A 23,165-nucleotide genomic window follows, 5' to 3' on the forward strand; every position below is an offset into this window, starting at 1 on the left:
GGTTTACCCGCCCTGTCGTGGGCTTATCCATGGCCACACACTTTGAGGTGCTCCAGCAAGACCTCATGCACAGCCATTGATGCTTCAAGGTGTACCTGCTGCAGCATGGACTTATTCACAGCCATAGATGCTTCAAGGTGTACTTTCTCCAGCATGGACTTACCCTTGGGCCACAATCCCTTCAGAGGTATACCTGCTGTGGCACAGACATAACCACAGCCACAGACACTTCGAGATGTACCTGCTCTGGCATGGACTCATCCAGGGCCACAGATGCTTCAGGGTGTCCTGTTCCTGCATGGACTCATCCACAGGTCACAGTCCCTTTGACTGGAGTTCACACTGGAGTTCCAGTCTCTCCAGTACAGCAGCACAGAAACAGCAGCGATGCCCTGGCCATCTGCCAGCCCAGGCACATCGCCGTTGCTGTTATCAAAATGTTCGCAGGCACAGCAGAGTAAGATGATCAACAGTACAGCAAGCAGCGAAAGCAAAAAGCAGCCACTAACGAGCACCAGACTCTACTTTACAGTACAGTAAGGCAAACAAGCTCCATGGCAAGAACAGGAGCCTGTCAGTTAATAGGTAAACAGCAATAACAGCTATAAATTTGATGTAGCACATTCCAATCAAACCAGTCATTATCTTGAACCTTTTGAGTCTCACATTGGGTGCCAAAAAGGATTGTTGTGGTTTAACCCCAGCCGGCAACTCAGCCCCACACAGCCGCTCGCTCACACCCCCCTGGTGAGATGGGGGAGAGAATCAGAAGAGTAAAAGTGAGAAATCTCATGGGTTGAGATAAAGACAGTTCAATAGCAAAAGCAAAAGCCATGTGCGCAAGCAAAGCAGAACAAGGAATTCATTCCCTGCTTCCCATGGGCAGGCAGGTGTTCAGCCATCTCCAGGAAAGCAGGGCTCCATCAAATGTAACCGTCACTTGGGAAGACAAACACCATCACTCCCAATGTCCTCCTTCTTCCCCCAGCTTTATACGCTGAGCATGGCATCATATGGTATGGGATATCCCTTGGGTCAGTTGGGGGCAGCTGTCCTGGCTGTGTCCCCTCCCAAGTCCTTGTGCACCCCCAGCCTCCTTGCTGGTGGGGTGGGGTGAGGAACAGAAAAGGCCTTGACTCTGTGTAAGCCCTGCTCAGCAGTAACGAAAACATCCCTGTATTATCAGCACTGTTTGCAGCACAAATCCAAAACATAGCCCCATACCAGCTACTGTGAAGAAAATTAACTCTACCCCAGCCAAAACCAGGATGGCTGAGTGCACAGCCTGTGGCTTAATGCAAAGGGTAAAATTGTCTGTCTGTCTAGGAAGCAGAAGCTTGTATACTGTAGCATGCATGTTCAGAAGGGGCTTTTGACTTTTGCTGTCCTTTTAACTTCACAAAATAATTTGAAGCTATTTAGGATAAAAATAAAGGGTTCAAGTTGTTAACAGCCCCTGTTTCTCTTATTGTCCATGGATGTATTGCCATTGATTTGAATGGGTCAGAGATGGGCTATTATATTTTAAGCATGGGTGATTCTCATTACCTTGAACTACAGTAGAGAAAACGATGTTTTATGAAGCATGGCCTTATCCTACTTATTTCTGAGTACACTCCTTATTCATAGACATTTGACTTTGTATTCATATGTTAAGTTTATTTCTCTTAGTCAGAGCTAGAATGTCAAGTCTCTGACAGTCATGTGAGTGAAGAAAAAAACACAAATTACCAGCATAGCAAGGAAATGGTACATCTAGAGCAAAATGTTGTGATCCTGCTTTTCTTTCAACACCGAGGCCTTTAATATTATATGGTGATTCGGTTCACTGCAATTTTTTGTAGTACATGTCACAAACATCATCCGTTTTGTCCCTGTCTGCCTGGCGATGTGGCAGATTGCATGTGAAATGCAAAAATCGTATCTGGTTTGACAAGGTGATTCACTTCAAGGAAAATTAGCTACGAACAATTTCTTGGAATTCTTTACTTTGAAAACAACAGGCAGGATGGCCAGCATTTATAATGGGAATCCTTATGCCAGGTTATCATTAAACCAGAGGCCATGAATATCAATGTTCATCTCACATGCATTACTGCATGTTAACTTGTTAGCATTCAGTGTTTGACAAATGCCTTTTCCCGAAGGCTGGCACAGGTTACATGAGCAAGAAGGGAAATGCTCTTCAACACAAGCAACGAAAAAAGATAACGGTGCATAAACTCTGGTCTTCTTTGTGATCTAAACTCTGCAAATCCTGTTTTCTCCTTTGTTATGTTGTAGTTACCTCCGGAGAAATTAAAAAAAACCTCACGCACAGGTGTATTTTCCCCCTTTGCCATCACCCTGCAGAGGTCTGTGGAACAACAGCAGCTCTTTGTTACGATGACCTTGGCTGAAGGACTCATACCTCTCTCTCACCTGGGCTACGCTCCTCCTTACACTTTTGCCACTGTGGATTCTTAGGTCTTTTAATGTCCTTTTCAGCAGGCTCAAGTGAAGCATCGTCAACAAGGGCTCCTACGCTACCCCCGTTACCTCCGACTAGTAGTACCAATGTTACCATTCCACGTAAGTGCTAAACGAGGCCGTTTTAAATGCTGACATGATCATCACTGACACTGACTGACACCATAGATGTGACAATTTGAGACTCAGTCACATGTTTAAGCTATTGCTGCTTAGCAAGGTGGTGTATGTCAGCAGATGCTCCTATCTCTTCCTTTGCATCCTTAGCAGGCGGTAAAAGCCGAGTTAGTGCACCCACAAGTATGACCCACAACTTGTTTGTTAAGCTGTGATAACTTGACCACATGTTTGGGCCCTTAGGCTCTTTGATAAAATTTCTAGCAATGCAGCAGTAATCTAGACTTGGACACGAGTCTGGGATTTACCAAAGGGCCTCGGTGACCATGGGAATGGGAAACTTTAAACTGGAAGAGGGAAGATTTAGATTAGACATCAGGAAGAAATTCTTCACTGTGCAAGTGGTGAGGCACTGGAACAGCCCAGAGAAGCTGTGGATGCCCCATCCCTGGAAGTGTTCAAGGCCAGGTTGGATGGGGCTTTGAGCAACCTGGTCTGGTGGAAGGTGTCCCTGCCCAGGGCAGGGGGGTTGGAACAAGACGGTCTTTAAGGTCCCTTCCAACGAAACCATCCTATGATTCTATGAAACACAACCATGGTTCAACGGAGGGGTAAGGAGATAGGAAGGGGTGCAGGCATCTTCTGTGCAAACTACAGGATGCATCTCACTGACGTTCTCTTCTTACAGTCAGCTTCTTTAACGTTGACATGAACTTTTCGCTTTTCTACAAAACTGAGAGAGCTCCCGATTACTATGATGCAAGGAAGCTTCTTGAAAACTGGGTGAGTAGCTTTCTTTTCTCATTCTCATGTATTTCTAGCAAGTATCAGATGATGAGGACAGCTGGTACAGAATGCAAACTGATAGGACAACACAGAAATGCGTATCCATGTAGCAATATTGTGGCATTTCAGAATCATCTTATCCAACGCATTTTTAACAGGATAAAATTAAAATCTGAAGGAAGGGGAAAGTGTTGACATTTTGCAAAAATTTTTAGCCATTTTCATTGGGATTTAGAATTTTGATGACAATTCTAAATTTACAAGCAGGTCTAGATAAAGTATCGATAAATCACATTAATGTTTTCTTTCCAGTTTAGTATCATATTTACTGGAGAAGAATTTGATGTGACAAACTTTAAAGTCAGGTAAGCCTCTGGTTGTGTAGTGGTGTCACCTTGACCCTCTGTCCTTTGAGCAAAATTGCAGCCAGGTTCCACATACCCATTTCACAACTGACCAGTCCCATGACAAGGGTGTAAACCAAACTCCCAAATGCGTACAACTGTGATCATGTGGAACACCCACATTTTGTTTACTGGGCTTATTCACCTGAAAATATATATCCTGACTAATGCAAGGCAAGTAGCCACTGGCAAACTGAGACCTCATCTTTGGCCATATATATCGGTTCATGACGAAGATGAAACCTTTGCTACCTCTGCAGTGTGTGAGCAATGAGTCAGGTGGGCTGATGTATCTGGCATGCCATTCTGGTAATTCAAAAAGTATAGAAATGGGTACTTGCAGGAGATGGAGAGTAGGGCAGAGTGCTGGTACCTGCAGGGTTCATTCACACTAGTACTGCTGAAGTCCTGTTTCAGCGATGGCATGTGAGAGCGAAGGAGTTTAGGGGTCACATCCACCCACAGAGTGAGGGTCACAGACCCCTGAGGGCTGTCTGATTTGTGTAAGTGGGTACACACTGGCTTTTGTGTGGCAGTGTCTCATGAAAGGATATTATAGTTCCAAAGCCCTACTCAGAAACAATGGTTTGTTGCACAAGACTCCCCTATTTCATACCTTTTAGCCCAATCCAGTTGCATTCATATCCAAACTGTGAGCAGCTGAGAGAGATATTTAGCAATTCGTTGAAGTATCACTTGTACAGACATGGAGTTTTATCATTTTATGCATATTTCGACTTCTTACCTTCTCCTCTGACTTCCACAGTTACTGCTTGCTTTACAAATTACAATACAGTAACACACTGCACTGTTTACATGGGGTGAATCCCATTTGGAAAACCATAAGAGAGGATGCACCTCATTCTGGAAGAAGTGTTTTTTGTTGGGGTTCATATCTGTTACAGCATTTGGTCTTGGTGATCTATGTAGGTATACCTATGCTGAATTCAAGATGACTTCTCTGCTGCAAGGTCTGGCTCATTGTGGTCACAAGATTCTTTTTTTAGGTGATAGCAGAATGAGGCATGTTATAATTACATGCTTACTATGAAATAATTGTTCTATTCTGTTTTGCTTGCAGGGGTAATTATCCACAAAGCAGTGTCTATAAGAGGGCTCATGTATGTAATTTGTTATTTTCTGATTTAAAAACTTCTTCTTATCTCTGCATAGAGGATATAGTAGTTGCATGGTCTAAATGCTGATACTATTGTGTTTTGTTGAAATGATTAAATATTGACCTTCAATCTGGTAGGTGTACCCCATGTGAATAGCTGGGCTGGAGAGCTACTGTATCTCCATAGACATAGATATGTTCTGGGCAGACAAAGGAACGGTGGATGTGCCCAGCACCATCTGCAGGCAGTCCACTTTGCAATAGCCTTCTGGAGAGCCCACTCACTGAACAGCGTTAGATATTGATCCGCTCTGCTCTCTGCATGAGGCAGTGTCAATGCACGATGATGTTCTCTTTTATCGTGATGTACCTCTAGAAGTACTGTGAAACAAAGGCTACTTTAGAGAGTCAGGTCGCAATAACATTTAAAGCCATAGGCTCTATTTTAATGAGCACCCTGAGTTTCTGCTGTTTGCTTTCCTTAAAATCCGACATACACCAGTTGATTCTAACTAGCTTCTAACTTTTTGTGTCCTTTTACGCGTTCTGAAGATGAAGGTAAAGCAGATGTCACAAAGGTAAGACCCATGGTTATGAACAGGGTTTCCATAGTTCATATTGATTTCGTTTTTAGTGTGAGGAGGAATTATACCCCTCCTCGGCTGTTTTAGTTTTAGAGTAACTGTGGAACCTTTAGTTGTATAAAACAGAAAAGCACATGTGGAATCAGAACGACAGTAATGCTTGACTTGGGGAAATGTATTAGAGAATCCGAGGTTTACCTCTCATACCCCGTATCTTGGGAGGCTCAAAGTGCTTCCATGGCAAGCTAGGAGGTTTGTGCTGCACTGTAAGAGCTGTCTGTGAGCAGTATCCTTCACTGGGGCCAGAACAGTGAGCGGAGAGTGCCCAAGAAGGCTGCCAAGATGAGTCCTGCACCTCTTCTGCAGGGAATCCTAATTGCCTTCTGACCTCAGGCCAGAAGAGGAAGGGGAGTTGGGTTCCCATCACCTTCAAGGGGTTGCAAATGGTTTACTAAGGCCATGCAGAGTGAGGAACAACTGGGTAGAGACAGGAGTGAGTTGGAAACACTTGAAACATCCCAGTCCTAAGGAAATCTCACTTGTTAGCCCTCAGCTAAATTAGAGGTCCATTGAGGTGATCCACCCACAACTGCAAGCTGGCTTCATGCATCTTTCTGCCATGTCTGAAGCCACTCATAGAGAGATACAGTCTTTCCAAACCTCCTAAAGTGAGCAAACATAGTTATCCAGAAGAATAGCTGTTTTGAGGAGAAAAAGCTGGAATCCGGTGGAGATACTGATAGGCGTTAGTTAAATCTCAGTGTTCCAGGGAGCCTTGGAGCCTGCCACCCCTGTTTGAACACAGGGTTACTCAAGCACCTCATCATTTTATCACTAGCTCACTCCAAACTTTAAAACATGGTTGAAAAATGCTTACTTGTGGCAGAGATGTTCCTTTGCCAAGATAACATGATTAGCAAACCTTTTGAGGTATTTACCATGAAACTATAAAAAGATTCTTGTACCTGTATTCCCAATAATTTGTACTTTATAAAGCATTTCCAAGGATAAGGTACTAGTGTACTTAAGAAGTGACATTTGGTGACATTTGCCATAGGACTGCAGTTATGGTGAACAAAATAAATACATATCCATAATTTTCTGGGTTACTCCTTAATTTTGTAACCACTTATAATTGTGTAATGTTACTAATATGGTAGCCTTGTTTGTGTATTATATTTGTAGCTACATCTGTAAGGCCATTATAAAGGCCATATCACTTGAAATACAAGAAGTGCTGAGTCTCAAGATCAAACAGTTGTTGAACGACACTTACGAAGAGGGACCATTATCCTTGTACGTGAAACCTGAAGATGTGGCTGTGAAGCCAATAGGTAATACTTCATTAAAACCTCATTGGAAATCACGTGCTTTGTATTCTGGCTACAAGTGTTTTATCAAATTTAAATTTTGTGGAGAGGTTAGGTTAGAAAACATCCTTACAAGTAGCCAGACTGACCTCATCTAATGTGCAAGCTGTAGAACATCATGCAATGACAGCAAAATCAAAAACTTGGGTTCCAGACAAACGGAGGTAAGCTAAAACTTGAATCCTGGTGCCAAGGCAGGTCTGAGCACCTTTGCAATGAAGGCAAGGTCAGGCTGATGCAGCTGCAAATCCAGGAGCCCCTGCTCATAGCCCGTGCCCCAGAGCCTGGCTATTGAGGGAGACCAGAGCCAAACACTGAAACCAAACCATTGCTGGCATTTGCTTACTGCCAGTGCATATTGGATCAAGCCTCAAATGGCAAATAATCTATTCGTTCGTTGGTTAGAATCTCTATCGCTCCTTATAATACAGAAATAAGCCAGAGAGAAGAGCTAACAGACTGTACCTGAAATTCAAAACCATATTTTATACCAAAGGCTTTCAAAAGATCAGCTGCAGACAATAAAACTACAAGCCTGGAGGAAAGACATTGCTGGGATAATGAGGGGCAGCGTGAAAGCACCCTCAGAAGCCTGCAGGATGTACTGTCATTAAATATGGTTTGTGATGCTGGGAAACTAACACTTTACCTAAGAACGAACCTTATCAAACAAAAGAGAAAAAGATTGTAAAATGGATGAAATATTTAATCAAAATGTTTTCTTGCAGCCAGTAAACTTGTAAAATACTCCTATCCGGTCTGCAAATTACAGCCTATTCCCACCAGGAAAGGAGGCCCAGAGAACAGCTGGGTCCCTGGGTGTCAGCGGGGGTCTTCTTTTTCACTATTAAATATTTTTAAAGAGCTTTTATATATTTCTTCCTCAGCACTAATGGATTGTCCAGAAAGCTTTTCATACACAACCTACAAGGGGAATTATTCCTGGCCACTAACAAGCCCAACTGCCAAAGCAGAGGTCAGCTGCAGGAAAAACCCTCTGCAGTCTGCTCGAAGGAGTTGGTGAGTGACAATATCATCTCATTTTGGTTCTTGCATGGGAAACAGGAGGGAGTGCCAGGCTTTGTGTGATGGCAAACCAGATGGTAGTCTGTCACGGCACACAGCAGTGCCATGCCAAGGAAGATGCAAAGTATACAGGGCCAGTCCAGCATGGGCTGCAAGAAAAGGGAGTATTGCATCATTTCCATCACCTGCAGCAAGTGCAAGCCAGCACAGTAGCAAGCTGACTTTCTGCTTCAGCAGGGAGGGGAAACAGATGCACTGTAGCATTTTGTGCCATCCATTTGTGGCTCTCTGCCCTCCAATACCTCCAGATGCATTTCAAATTGCTCTGGCATTTGGGCTTTGCTCCCACTCTGCTAAATAAGTGCTAAGTCAGATCTGACTTGCAAGTCAGTTTTCAAAATTGGGCCGATTAATTACATTCTTAGCTACTTAAATGGGAAATATGAGGAATAGCAATTATTACATATTTTTTCTTGTAACAGTGTACACTGTTTGCATTTTTCAGTGCAATTAACATTGAACTTGAGCAAGCTTTCTGGAAGAAACCAGATATGACTGAATGTAAATTACTCGAAGAACTTCCAAATAATATTTTAGACCTTCATGATATCACAATAACAGAAGGTAAGGCACCAGATACTTCAGTGACACAGTGAACCAAAGTAAAAATAGTTATACTCAGATAACGCTCATGTTGGACATCTGAAGAACTGAAGCGATAAAGTTGTTCTACGTGCATCCTACTCACCTGGTCATCTTAAAGTTTTTTTAATATAGATGAATTTTGCAGGTGCTTCAAAATTCTCTAGCTAGCACTTTGAAGGCTTGTCTCAGATCCTACACTTAGATTTAAAACTAAGTAAATAACCAATGAATAATGTGACAGGTTTTGCCTGTCTATACTCTCTCTGTTACCACATCAAAGTAGTTCCTATTATCTCATACAAAGAAGCACAAATCAGAGTATGGATTTGAAAAGTTTGTGCTGTAATTCATCTAAGTTATAAGGTGACCTTTATCACCCAATTATATCTTTTTTAAGCTATGCCAAACAGTGCAACTTGTTTGAATGGTGAACAAAAACAATACCATAGCTTATCCACCTACTCAGCAGTGGCATCAAATAATAGATCATTGAAAGATATCTGCAGTTGCATACAGTCTGTCTGACTCCCAGGGTGTAAAACTCTGCTGCTATAAAAAAATTATAGAAGGATGATGAGACGATGAATGGCAAATACAACTTTTCAAACTATACCATTCAGAATTTGCTTTTGCTGCTATACCAGTTAGACAACATTTGGGGAGAGGGGCAGATCTGGTGTGATTTTGGACTGACAAATGCTTGTAAACATGACCAAAGTTAAAAATAAATATTATTTACAGATAATCTTTATAAACCAAAAGCAGGTGATAATATTATGAAAAGTACGTTGTTTTCTTCCTTTAAAATACGAGATATCCAGATTTTACTTTGAAGTTTTTGCCAGTTTCATTGACATCTTGAGGGCTTATTGACTTAATCTTAGGATATAATTTTGTAATCGATCAGAAGCATTATGATCATATGGAATGAGAGGAGAAGCAGACTAACTCCTTGCTTTAGCACAGACACATGTAGCTATATAGTTAGACATATAGCTATGCCACATAAATAATCTGTACCTTCTTTTTTTCAGAGAATGCACAAGATGTTGTACAGCATATTTTATACCTCTTGCCAGATGCAACACTGCATATGGAAGAATTAGAAATTATTGCAAGTAAAATTTCTGATATCGTAAGGGTTGCAGATATGACCATGACACTTGCAGAGACTATATTGTCTATACTAAACTATATTTTGCTGCAAGAAATAGAAGATCAGAACATTAGAAAAATGACCAATAGGTAAGTAAGATAACTTGTCCAGAAGTGGCTTCCTAAGCTAAAATGGCACCATGGAGTAATTCATTCAGTCTATTAAAATATCACAAGAGTTAGCAATTTCTGTACTTGGATCTTAAACATGTTTGTGGTTCTTAGCAGCAAAAATTGGTTATTGTGTTGTCAAAGGTGCTTTTACCAGAACCAGTTGCCATCACAGAGATGTTCTCCATGGACATTTCAGCCTGGAGGCAGAGCAGGGAGACTGCCTGGCTGCCATCTCATCTCAGAGGTGATCTTTCCAGCTCAGCAGTGAGGTCTGTTGGCAGGTCAGCCTGGAGACATATATCTCTTCCACCAGCACACCAGGCTGGAGTGCTGTACCTGTGCTGATAAAGATTTTTCAAACATAGCTATTCGATGTTAGACTTCAAAATCTACATTTAGGATCCTACATCAATTACGTGATTCTCACACATGCTAAAATTGAGGTTGCTAGATAACTTTAAAAACATCTTTCTCCTTTGAGATCTTAAAGGTCACTCAGCTACCCGTTTTTGAAATGTCTGGCTTCTGTTGCTGAGCCGAGCACTGTTCAGAAAACTACTGTCAGCCTTTACAAAGGCAAATGCAAGTACACAGAGTTTACCCATTTCTGATTTGGGCAAGACAGCTTACCCACTTCTCATTGCACAGCCTGAGGCTCCAAAGAGGAAAGATTATTCAGCTTTGCACTGACCAACTCTAACCAACCGTACTTACACTGTTGCTCACCACATTACAAAGTCTTTCAGCATCTCTCATTTTAAAAACTGTGTCTATCATCTGCAATGTTCCGTTTCACTTGATGTAAAACAATATTTTAGTAAGAAATATTAAAATAAGAAATATTAAAAGCAAGAAAAAAGAACTTTCCCCTTAAGTTCTAGGTGGGGCATAGACTATGCAACAGATCAGTTGTTTGCACTTGACAACTCTGCATTGCCTTTTCAAACTCAGGAGTCCGCAAGGAGGAGTAGCCAAAAATAGCTTAGAAAATCTGTCAGAGAGAAAGCACTGAGTCGCATCGTGATCCTTTTGGCTGTATGCTCTCTCTTCAGAGTCTACCGCACTGCAGTGTGTGGAGTGGGGGCTGTGATAGCTGCCAGCACTCAACACCTCTGCCTTCTCAAATAGGCTATGGGGGGTTTTTTAAGTAAATATCCATTATTTCAAATTCTCATCCCATGAAATGTAATCCCTGATCCTTAATGGAGATAGAGTTGGTATGTACAAGTTGTAATAACAATGTCTTTACAATTTTTGTGAACAAGAGAATCTTAGGTATTTTAACTTTTCCATAAATCAGATCTTACTTTTTTTAAAAAAAAAGAGCATGACCACTGTGATGATACCTGACGAGTGCTAGCATGATATCCTCGCAAGAGCTATTATGCTGCTTCTTTCAGGCCTCAGTAGAGATTTAGGCTCCTGGATATCTTGGGGAAGTTAAACTCCAGACTTCGCAGCTCTTGGGCAGCTGTGGTTGAAAGGATCCCATGGGGCTCCTTGTGTGTCTGGGACTGATGATGCATGAAGATAACATCAGACCAAAGAAGGGCAGGAAGGTTTTCCTTTAGTCTGTCATGGCCAGCTGTTTTGCACATTTTCAGCAGTGTTACCCCTTCTTGCATACTGCTGAATAGCCTTAAGGGAGGCCAAACAAGACGTGGAGCTGTCTCTGACTCTAATACCCATGAACATGAAACCCTAATTTCCTGCATCCCTTAGATTCCAGCCTCTTCTCTCTACTTAGAAAAAAACCCCACTGAGAGTAGGGCCCAGAAAGCCTGTGAAATCTCCATCCTGAGAGATATTCAGAGCTTTGCTGGCCAAGACCCTGAGCAACTGACCTACCTTTAAAGTACGCCCTGCATGAGTTGGAGGACAGACCTTCAGATGTCCCTTGCAGACTAAATTATTCTGGCTCTGAGGGTACAATTAGATGATTGCAACTAATCAAATTAGCAGGTTTTACAAGGTACTGCCTTCCAGATAAAATACAGTATTTGACTGGGTCTGAATTTTGACTCGGGTCTTCCCAAAACCACCTTGTGTTGTCCCCCGCAGGAGGGTATCTCCCACCAGCCAGACTCTCAGCCTACTGAAACATGCTAACTCGACTGCTTGGCATCACCTGACCCTGAACCCAGACAAAATGCCATCTACCCCAAAATGGACCCATTCTGCTCTAGTGATTGCTCCTTGCGATCATAAATCAGAGCAGAGCATTTTAGCTGATTGTCTACTGGATGCATATTATGAAGCCAGGAGAACATTTCAAGAGATGTGTCCTTTTTTTTTTTTTTTTTTTTTCCCCTTCCTTCCTTGCTATTGCTCTTGTTAAAGCATCCTGAAGACAACTGAGGACATAGGCTATAAGCTGACTCACTCAGAAAGAAATACATCGGTCATAACCACTTCCTTGGCTTTGTTGGTGATGCGTCCAGATCCCAGTGCGTTTGCAGGACTGGCCTTTGGTGTTACCTCCTACAACAGAGGCATGGATCTCAAGGTGAGAGCAAAGTATCACCTCAGGGACCACTGACTAAACCAGACAATCCTCCTGCTATTTTGTACCGTTGTGTATTTGACCTGAGGAAGGCAGCTCTGAGTATGTCATTTCTCTCCTGCAGATCAATGTTCAAGAAATCCCTTTCAAAAAGGCCTTGGCCTCAGTGTTTTTGCCAAAATCACTGAACAAATTCCTAGGGATCGAGCACTCCGATCCAGACAAGCATTCGAAGATCCAGTTTAATTTTTTTGGCACTACTTCACTCTTTGCGGTAATGACGACTCCTAACAAACGCTAACATGGCAGTAGTCAGTTCAGCTGTTCTTAGTGCATACAAAAGAAAAATCCCAGTAGCGTCATCTGTTCTGGGCACGTTTAGCATCAGGCTGATGGAGCACTAAGAAATGTGCAGGGAAAATGTACCCAGGCAGCAAAACCTTTTCTGTAGCAATGATGCTCTGAGGGGTGTCTGTAGACCTTAGACTTTTTCTTAATTTTCTGTAGCTGATGTTATTCCAATACTTCTGTTCTGTAGGTAAAGAACATACCCTAATTCTCCTCTGATAGTAAGGTCTTGCTTAAGGAACAAGCATAGTACGTCAAATATAATGAAAATAATTTCAAGATTTATGTCTCCATTAAAATAATAGCAGCACTGATGTGCAGCATTTAGGCCTATTCTAGTACTTGCTATGTTTTCTTAACTTGGCGGGGTGGGTGAGTGTAATTTAAAAGGGAGACATTTCTTTTGGTATGATGGAGCATACAGTGTGCTGAGCAATGCTTTTCACACAGAAGAAGCATTCACAATTTTGTCTACTGTCTAATGAGCTAAATGATGTACAACTGGGTGTGTTGATGTACTGAAACAATTATACAGCTTTCTCAATGCAGCTGATGCATCTGAAACTCTGTTCTGCTTCAGCTGATGTGGAGACTGTCCCTGCATTTGCAATAAACTACATTTTCTAATGAAGTAGCAAGTAGCTGTATTACATCAGGCATCCCACGGTGTTTAGCGCATCGCCATTTCCAAGAAATACAATTTAAAGAAATGGAAGCAGGGAAGAACTTGGATTCTTTTTTGCATGCATGTATTTTTCCACTGCAGGATGACAGTTTAACGAAGGAGAGGCTGAATACTTATGTTGTGAGTGCCAGCATTGAAAATGCATCCATTCAGAACCTTACTGAGCCTGTGACTATTACTCTTCAGCACATAGACCAAAATACGGTAGGATGTGTTCATTTCATCAGAGACGTGTTGAAGTAGAGCCTGTTTCACTAAGCCTTACAATAAACTGGCAACAGGACAAATAAGCTTAAAACATTTTGCTGCCTGACCTCTCCATGATATATCAACCAAAACATTGACAGACCACACAGATCTCAGCGTTTAATTCCTGCAGGTTAGTAAAGCTTGAGTCTCCACTCTAAATCCAAGCAGCAACGGACGTTTTCATTGTTTCTTTGTTTTGATCTGGACAATTTTTTTTTCAAGGAATAGTTTATTTGCTAAAAAATGGCAGGTTTTGGATTTGACTGAAATGATTTGTAGTTGGTCTGAATTCAGCAAATTGGTTTAGTCACCAAAAGAGTTAAATTTCAAAAAAAATCAAAACATTGCATAGAGGTTTCCAAAATTAATTTGCTTTGTTTTGTTTCAAAATCATGTTTCAAAATTAAAATCTATCTTAAATTACTTTTAAATGGGCATGGGCCAAACATGTTGACTGAGTTCCACCTTAGCATTTTTGTGTTGCCAATGTTTATGGTCCAGCCTTCACATGAATCTATTTCAAACCCAGGGCAGAACAAAATTATTCAATAAGAAGAATTTGATTAAAGTTCGTGTCAATGAGAGCTTGAACATGCTGCTTTTATGGCAATATGCTCTTTCCATTCAATTCTAGCAAATAGTACATAGCCAGAAATTTCATCTAGATATCCCGTCTCTTCCGTTATTTTTACTCCACCAGGCCGTCTGGCACCTCTCAGATTTTTTTCCTTGACCTTTTAAAAATATCCTAATTAAATATTTAATGAGATATCATCCTAACCTATATCTTTGGCTCTCTGCCTAATTATATTTGACAGTGTACAGATCACACACCTTAACAGCTTATCTGTTAGGGTGGCTTCCTGTAAACTCTGTGCTTTATTAAACTTGATTAATAATATAATAATAATAAAAGAAAACAAATCTGTGCCTTGGAAAAGTTTGCTGTTTGCTGCAGCATTATGAGTAATAAACTAGAATGTCCCCAAGATAAAACATTCAATTGAATACCCATTTAAATCTGTTCAGTTCTTAGGTGTCTTCCCTGCCTGGTTTCAGAGAGAGAGGAAACACTGAAATTCTAAAATAAAGGTTTTCTTTTGCTGAGAACTGTGTTTTTTTAACTGTATAAAATCTCCGGTTGTTATTCTAGGTCTTAGTCATAACTTTTGAACTTCAACGGTAATTTGGTATGACAACTCAGATACCACATGAAGCCAATGAGATTAGACATAGGAATCTGTCTAAGCTGGACAACTTTTCAGATTTTCTGCTGTCCTTAAAAGACTACAAGATACAAAAAGACTGGTAAAACTGGGAAAATCACTGACTCCCAGGATTTCCCTTGGTAAAGGCGAAGGCGAAAATTGGGACCCTGTCCTGGTTTTCAATGCCATGGATGAGATGGCCAGTATCCCAGCTGGTTCCCAATGACCAAGTGTCCAACTGCCCCTGACATGCTGGCATCTCCAGTGACCTACAAACCCACTGCGGCACCACCATGCAAACAATCGCAGCAATGAGCAGGCTTTCTTGTCGAGCAGTATGGAGGAAATAAAATCAAACCGCATTAGTTATAAACCCTGATTACAGGCAAAATGCACCGTCTGCAAGTGCAGACAGTACTGAATAAATGTCACAGCCTCCTTTTTCTCTGCTTTCAGGGTAATGCAGCAGTGCACTGCGTCTTTTGGGACTTTTGGAAGAACAGTAAGTGTTATTTACAGAGCTGCCACGCTTGCTCTGTCACCAGCATCACAGAGCCTTTGGCTCCTTGACATTGCAGCTTGAAACTTTAAGGCTGTGTTGCTGGGTTTTGTTGATGTTGATACCGCAGTAATAGGGGATAGATGTACGGCAATGTATTGTGGTGCAGCTACATGAATAAGAAGACTTAACACAAGAAAAAAGCAGAAACGCAATGAAATGTCAGATGACTTCTCACAGTTACTTCAGGGAAGTCAGTGGGGGCTTTGCTGTGGTCAAGTCTTGAATATGGCTCAGAAAGTCAACAGACACAGAAAGGTAATTGTATATTGGGTTAACTCAGAACACGTGGGTAAGGTTTTTCTCTGCAATTATTAGTGTTAGAATATATGGGTTTTTTTAATCAGAAGCTTAGCTTCTGAATATGTCATACATGCCACATAAATAGGGTCATAAATTTAATCTTATCAGGGAAGATCTGGCTTTTTCAATGCTACGCTCTGCCTAAACAAATCCTCTGCCCTGTAAATATTTCCTGCCTTCTGTGTTTCCAAATCCTGCAGCATAATCTAGTCCAGTGCAGTTTTCCTTACCTTCTTGCTTTCTCTGTGTGCAGGCATATAAATGACTTTAAATATTTCTTCATTCCACCATAGGCTTTCATCCAAATTTTGAGGTTCTCAGGCAACTATATAAGATGTGTTCCTGTGTGAAATCTCACTTGTGTGCTGCTAAATGACCCTGCAATCTGTACTAACTTGAGCTCATATTCACACATTCTGCGTGCTGCAGAGCTATAAATGACTGAGCATGACTAACTCTGCTTAAAAATCCCTTTTTCTCTATTACACAGATGGACTGGGTGGTTGGAATACATCGGGGTGTGAAATTGAATATACAGATATGAATTACACAATCTGTTTTTGTAACCATCTTACCCATTTTGGAGTCCTACTGGTAAGTACTCTGTGAATCATCTCCAAAAAAGTCCCATGGCACTAAACAAAGTCATCGCTAGCTTTGGGGAGAGATGGGAGATTCATATCTATACAAGCTGTCAGATATCTGCAATTTTGCCAAAATCAGTAATAACAAACAAAACAGTTATAATAATTTTAATGGTATAAAATCCTTTAAATGTCACTTGCTTCAAGGCAAATTCATTTTACAGATGTAGTTTGTACTTCTTTGCAATGCAACTTAATCAATGTTAATGTGTTATTTGCTGCGTTGGAAATACTGTGTTGAATTTATTACCTGCCAGTGGCAACTAATGACTTTACATCTCTCTGAAAGTTTTATCTATGCTCCATCAGAAAGGGAAGTTTAACATAAATACCAGAGATATCATTAACTATCGTCTCTTATTTCTCTGTAATACAGAGAAAACTGCCTCTAAAAGTTCAATGTCAAAAAATGAGATGACTGCCTGAGAATGGGCTGCAACAAATGCAAAGTGATAGGCAAGTTCAAAGCAAACAGAGTAGATTAATGTTGTCTAATCCCAGTAGGATACAATCTATGCGACGGGATAAGGCCATCCCTTGGCCTTCGGATGCTCGCCCAGCTTTCCCTAAAGGCCAGCATCCCCCTGCTCCAAGAGAGGCACGAAAGCCCTCCCTGGTAGTAAAAATGTGACTTCTACAGGAAGGAATGTAGATGTTAGAGATTTCAGACAACTTGCTAAAGTTTCCATTCACCTCTTCTGCGCTGCCACTTTAGTAAGCAGCACAGCTACAAGTATTTAACAGCACTGTCAACTGTACATCAGAGATGTAGGTTACTAGTCTGGGGTTCAAAGTTTCACCAAACAGAAGAGCAACTGTGGCAGGGACCAACAAAATCCTCTCAATATTACTCCTGGCAGCAGCTGTGGAGAAGCAGGGCCCAGGCTCCCAGCTGATTTTTGCAGAGGGATGCTTTCTGGATGTGGAGCATCCTCCCATGCTCCAAGACTTTTAGCAGGTTTGTGCAGTTCTCAAGCATGGCAGCTGCCATTGAAACAAAGTTAAGTTTCTCCTACAAAGCGAGCTCCCAGTGGAATAATTTTGGCAAGATCCTGGAATCCTTGTTGAATTTGTGGTTTCTGAAGTACAGCTTTTCTAGCTTCACAACTTATTACCAGATACTTTAAATCTAGTTTGGATATTCTGTAGGACTATACAATAAGAAACACATAGAAATATTAATGGAAACCCTCCAAAAGAAGCAGTTAGCAGAACAGAAATCGATTTCTTTATCAATGTGCAAATGTGGAAAGCAATTTTCTTTCTCTGTTATGGCAAACAACTGTGATTCTTTATCTTGTAACATAGGACTTGTCCCGGACAGAGATAGATATCACACATGATCGTATACTAACTCTGATAAGCTATGCAGGATGTGGTGCTTCTTCCCTTTTTTTGGGTATAACACTGGTGACATATCTAGCCCTTGAGTAAGTCTGATCCTTTTTCTTATATCGCTTTTAATATTTTAGCAATAATGAATTTGCAGCAACTATCAGAATGTTTGGTAATATTTGATGCTGTGATGTATAGGAGGGAAGACTGAGAGCTGACAGTATAAATATTGCTTTATTTTGACCTGTGACTGTGGTGAAATAAGAGGGAATCAAATACTCATGCTTCAATACAAGCACTACTCCGAACTGTTCAGCAACTTCTAGGTTCCTAAATTTCTGTCATTTCATAAATTTACCCATGGTCACGGGTAAGATATTATGTCAAGAATCTGGAATATTCCCTGTGTATAGACTGTACATTGGATGATATCAACAGTGAAATAGGGAAACTTTTCTCTTCTCTTGCTCTTGGTCTTGTGTTTTGTCCTTTTGGATCAGTTTCATTTTATACTGTGAGTGCCAGTAGCTCCTGGCACGATGGGGCCCTAGACAGGTGACTGTGGGGGTTTTCATATTGCAGTAACAATAATATCTCATGCAGTAGTAAAAAGATGATGTTAAGTCTGTCTCTCTTCCAGCAAGTGTGAAAAACCTAGCAGGTCTCCATGTATATAGAAGCTCTGCTTTTTCAGGCTGGGAGATCTGCTTCAAAACCACGTTAGTGATGTGATATAAAACACTAATGTAGACACAACTTACACCACACGAAGCCAATTTACAACATGATGAATACACATTTGTGCTACTTGGCATTAGTGGATGCACTCAGCACAACTCATGGAGCGATAACCTTGTGATAATTTTGCCCTTCTTTTTAGAAAGCTGAGGAGAGACAACCCTTCAAAAATCCTGCTCAATCTTTGTGTTGCACTGCTGATGCTGAACATGGTCTTCCTCACCAATTCCTGGCTGTCCTCGTTCAACCAGCCAGGTCTCTGTATCACCGTGGCCGTGCTCCTTCACTATTTCCTTCTTGCAGCTTTCATGTGGATGTGCCTGGAGTCTGTTCACTTTTACTTGGCTCTTGTCAAAGTTTTCAATGTTTATGTCCCAAAGTACATCCTAAAATGCTGTATTGCTGGCTGGGGTAAGTAAGCAGATTTCTTCTCCACTTCTGTGCTTGTTAACTTCTCTAAGATAGGGGCATATTTGCAAATAAGTTAGGACACTGAGCTAGTAGAAATGTGGTGCACACCCTGAGCCGTAAGGATGGATTTCTTCCCCCAGGCAGGTTCAGCTTAAGTTTCTTCTGCCCAGAGAGACATTAGCAGAAAGTGCCTGCTGCTCCCTGCACAGAGTCATATGCAAGGAAAGGCGAAAGTGGGCATAAGGAACTGCTTTAACTGCGCTTTACAGGAATGACTTATCATGGTACCTCATGTCAGTGGCTGTGCCTGAGGAAGTACGAGCTGCCCACAGCCTTCACCCCTGCACTGGTGATGCTCAGAAGTGATATTGATGTCCTTCTGCAGGCCTTGTGTCCTTACCTGCCATCCTGTGCATGATTCCCTGGTGGGGAGTGGATTTGACTTTCATTCATAGCCCTCCTGAGAACTTCACTGATTCACCTTTCCCCCGAGCACTGAGCATCAGAGACTTGGTTGGGAGAAACATAACAAAAAGGACCCAAAATGCTGGCTCAGCTGTTAGAAAAGGTGTAATCAGAGGCACTGACCCAGAGCAGAATTTGGTCTGTGTTTTTTGGGTCACCATTAGATACTGGTTTAAAGGGGGTTTTAGGCTTTTGAATAGTGTGCAGCGTATCATCATCTCTGTCCTTAGATCTGATGTCGCACATAATTGTTCTCAGGGGCAGCCATCCATGATGGCATGGCAGATGTTGGCGGCAGCCGTTCTCAACAGAAAAGCCAGAACTGAAAGAAATATGGGAAACGGGAAATGAGTGGAAGGGAAGACTGATAAAACACTGTCTGGAAAATGTCTGTCTCTATCAGATCTTAACACAAAATGCTGTGGTCTGCTTATCTTTTGACACTCTGCTTTTTGTAATAATCAGTTGGTTTTATTTTACCAGATTGGATCCCTTCTGGAGATGTTTGAACACTCACAAACATTTTGCAAACACAGATATTTTTATGACTACTCATTTGTAATTTACATAAATAAGGAGATTAAACCTGCTATGCCACACATTTAATTACACTCATCTCAGAAGGAGCTTTAGGGGCAGAGTTTGATCCTAAGATGTACATGTCTGCTGTAATTACTCATCAGAGATTATCTGACATTTTTGCATGTTCTCTATTTTTTCTTTTTAATCTAAATATTTCTTTTTCTCTTGCCTTCCATATTAGGAATACCAGCTATTGTAATTACTATTGTGCTCATTATAGATAAAGACTTCTATGGCAATGGATCACGTTCTGAGAGCAATCCATTCAGCAATTTGTAAGTATAATACTTCAAGCTTTTTGATGGTCACCAGAGTATCTTAAAGATACTAGAAATAACTAGAAGGCAGCAACTTCTGTCTTGCTTTTGTCTTTTCTCCCCCATCTCAACCCTCTCCTTTTACTGGTTCTGGTTCATTGGATCATTTTGGATGTATGGCTACTACATGGAGTGACTCTCATATCAGTTGACTGGGCTTGAGGACAGGGAGGGCTTCTGCCAGTCAACTCCATTTTTACTTTCCGGAAAAATCTCTTTCTTTACATGACATTAACTCAGTCTGATGGGACATTTGTATATGCTCCTGCATGTTCTAGACTTCTGGTAAAACCTAAAGGCAGAATAATTGCTGTAGTATTTTGTATGTTTGCTTCTGATTTTTAATGTCAATTCACATTACTATCTCTTCATCATTTCAAATTTTTATTTAAATCATCTCAACCTCCTCTCTTTTCCAGTGGGAAAACATTGCATTCTTTCAACCTTTTTTGAAAGGGTTTTACAGCAAAGAATGCTTCCATTTTTTCACCTGCTTTCTGCTTAGCACAATCTGATCACTTGTTGGTGAAGATTACCTGGAATATTTCAATTCTATCCTGTCAGAGGGGCAACACACACGCATGACACCACAGAGGGAAAATTGTTACCCATCTTTAGCAAAACGACAGTAAAACTCACTAATTTATGTCTGAGGAAAAGCAACCAGTGCTTATCTCTGTGCTATATGATTATTTAGACTCCTAATTAAGTTGTATTTAACTCGGTTTTCCTAAGGCAGTGTGTCTTTGTGTGTATACATTATTAAGTTGTGAAACAATTGTCAGGCTTATCTGAATTTGGCAGAAATATTAAAGTCTCAAAGTTATTGAATTTCTATAACTTCCATAAAAAGGCAAGTGGAGATATTCAATGAACATCCTCATTGCCAGAAAGTAATGGGCGTTAGGGAATGCCCCTTACTAGGTATCAGAGAACCATATGGGACAGTTATTTTGGAAACCAGGCTTCACTAGTTTCACTGCTCACAAAACTCCGTATTGAATACATACCTCCCTTTCTTGCAGTTGCTGGATTCAGCAGAACATAGTGTTTTACATCTCCGTTGTGGCCTATGTCTTCTTAATATTTATGACGAATACAGCCATGTTCATCACTGTTCTCCTTCAAATCCACTCCATGAAATCAAGAACACAAAAGAGATCCAGATTCTGGAAACGGGGTTTTCTCCAAGACCTCAAAAGTGCTTTCAGCTTGATGTTCCTTTTGGGCTTAACTTGGGGCTTTGCCTTTTTTGCCTGGGGAGCAGTGAGGATATTTTTCCTGTGTCTCTTCAGCATTTTTAACACCTTGCAAGGTAATTTCTGAATGGAGTACTGCTATCAATACAACAGTTTAGGGCCGTGGAATAGAAATAAATTTGTAATATCATGTAATTCAAGCATGGGGGAAGAGGAGTGCTCATATAGCTTTTGTGTGACAGTGTTTAGCTATTTTAATATGAAAGCTCCATTGCACTGGCATGATAAATGTTGCTGTGATAGATATACTATTAAAGACACAAATTCATGCCTTTGAAACATGGGTCTCAAAAAAATGCATCTTTTCAGGAGCTGGCATAATACTTTTCATCTGAGCATAAAAATGGTTGATAGAATCTACAGTGACTTGCAGATTATTCTTATACCAAATCTGCAGAAAGCTCTTCCCGTTACCCTTTCATATGCAGAAAGGACTCAGTGCAGTTCTGGGCCAACATGATGCTGGCCAAGGGACCACCTCTCTGCCCGTACATAACATACTGGTAACTGAGTGGTATACAAAAAGTTTAGAAAAGGGACAGCAGGTTGGAGAATCCACCTGAAAACCTGTGAATTTCTCTTCTTACTTCTTTAGGGTTCTTTATCTTTGTGTTTCACTGCCTAATGAAGGAAGAAGTAGTGAAGCAGTGCCGAGTACACTTTTGCTGGGGAAGATTTCGTCTGAGTAATTATTCTGGTAAACATTCAGGGTTTTTGTTTAGCTTGACTCGTAAGTCTTTGCCTGCTACTGGTATCACGTTTGTTCTACATTAAGAAATAAGGCTCCTCTCAATAGCCTTTCTGCATTGCATTGGATAATTGTTCTTTAACAGGTCTTTATCCTCTTCCATTAACTGCTTATATGATATGATGACAGGGTGACAGCATGCAGTAAAAAATGTAAATTTCCGAAAAAGATTTCAGCTTGGTCTCTAATTTTGTTCTCACGTGGCATTCAGTGTTCCCTTACGTGAGCTATGTTTTTGGTAGCCTTCCAGTCTTCATAAAGCCGAGATTCAGAAATTTATGCAGGACATTGGACATACTAGTAGCTACTTTTTATGTGCAGAAGCTGGGTTTGCTCAGCCTGGGAAGGAGAAGGGAGATGTAATTGCTGTCTTTGGCTATCTGAGTGGCGGATATAGAGAAGAGACAGACTCTTCTCAGAGGTTCACAGCAAGAAGATGAGAGGCAATGGACACAAGTCGCAGCTATGGAAATTCCCATTGTTTATAAGGAAACATATTTTTTCACAATGAGGGTAGTTAAATAGGTGATGGTGGCCTAGAGAGGTGGTGGAGAGAGTCTCTTTCCTTGGAGAGTCAAAATTCAGCTGGACAAGTGCCTGACCGACCTGATCCAACTCGGGGCACAAGGTTGGAATGAAGACCTCCAAAGGTCCCTTCCAAACTGAATTATTCCAAGATTCTGCTATCGACCAGCTCAGCAAGAAATAACATGTGCTGTGGCTGCCCCAGTGATGTTGATTTTTCACAGAAATGTGGAAGAATTTAATCACTTCAGCACCTTTGTGTGTCTATCGAAATTAGTTGACATTATGAACAAGTATAACAAAGGAGAAGCTAAATCTGTTGGTTTAGTCTTTTCAGGAAAGCAGACTAAAAATCCTGTATTAACACATATGTTCTGTACACAGCAGCCCTGTGCATTGTGTGTGGCTAAGGAATACGTAGCTTTTCCCCATTTGCAGAGGGGGAATTCAGCAAGAATGCTTTTGTAGCTTTTCCTCATTTGCAGAGGGGGAATTCAGC

The 23,165-nt window shown here is 41.1% G+C and overlaps 1 protein-coding gene across 1 annotated transcript in view; it reads left to right on the forward strand.

Annotated features, from left to right (window-relative positions):
* The window catches only part of LOC104160485 (probable G-protein coupled receptor 112), a gene marked incomplete at its 5' end in the record, with an annotated part of 28,265 nt that extends 5,684 nt beyond the window's left edge, over window positions 1-22,581 (forward strand). Inside the window, 17 exons of the mRNA XM_009698613.1 lie at window positions 3,275-3,369; window positions 3,685-3,737; window positions 6,663-6,811; window positions 7,735-7,867; window positions 8,379-8,497; window positions 9,553-9,763; window positions 12,128-12,293; window positions 12,415-12,564; window positions 13,405-13,527; window positions 15,237-15,282; window positions 16,133-16,236; window positions 17,595-17,716; window positions 18,502-18,770; window positions 19,999-20,092; window positions 21,160-21,449; window positions 21,989-22,123; window positions 22,463-22,581. Of these exons, the coding sequence (XP_009696915.1) occupies window positions 3,275-3,369; window positions 3,685-3,737; window positions 6,663-6,811; window positions 7,735-7,867; window positions 8,379-8,497; window positions 9,553-9,763; window positions 12,128-12,293; window positions 12,415-12,564; window positions 13,405-13,527; window positions 15,237-15,282; window positions 16,133-16,236; window positions 17,595-17,716; window positions 18,502-18,770; window positions 19,999-20,092; window positions 21,160-21,449; window positions 21,989-22,123; window positions 22,463-22,581 (2,378 nt within the window). The remainder of the gene's footprint in view (window positions 1-3,274; window positions 3,370-3,684; window positions 3,738-6,662; window positions 6,812-7,734; window positions 7,868-8,378; window positions 8,498-9,552; window positions 9,764-12,127; window positions 12,294-12,414; window positions 12,565-13,404; window positions 13,528-15,236; window positions 15,283-16,132; window positions 16,237-17,594; window positions 17,717-18,501; window positions 18,771-19,998; window positions 20,093-21,159; window positions 21,450-21,988; window positions 22,124-22,462) is intronic.
* Between the last annotated feature and the right edge of the window lie 584 nt (window positions 22,582-23,165).

The sequence above is a fragment of the Cariama cristata genome, unplaced genomic scaffold (genome assembly GCF_000690535.1).
Source record: "Cariama cristata isolate BGI_N322 unplaced genomic scaffold, ASM69053v1 scaffold684, whole genome shotgun sequence".
Lineage (NCBI taxonomy): Eukaryota > Metazoa > Chordata > Aves > Cariamiformes > Cariamidae > Cariama > Cariama cristata.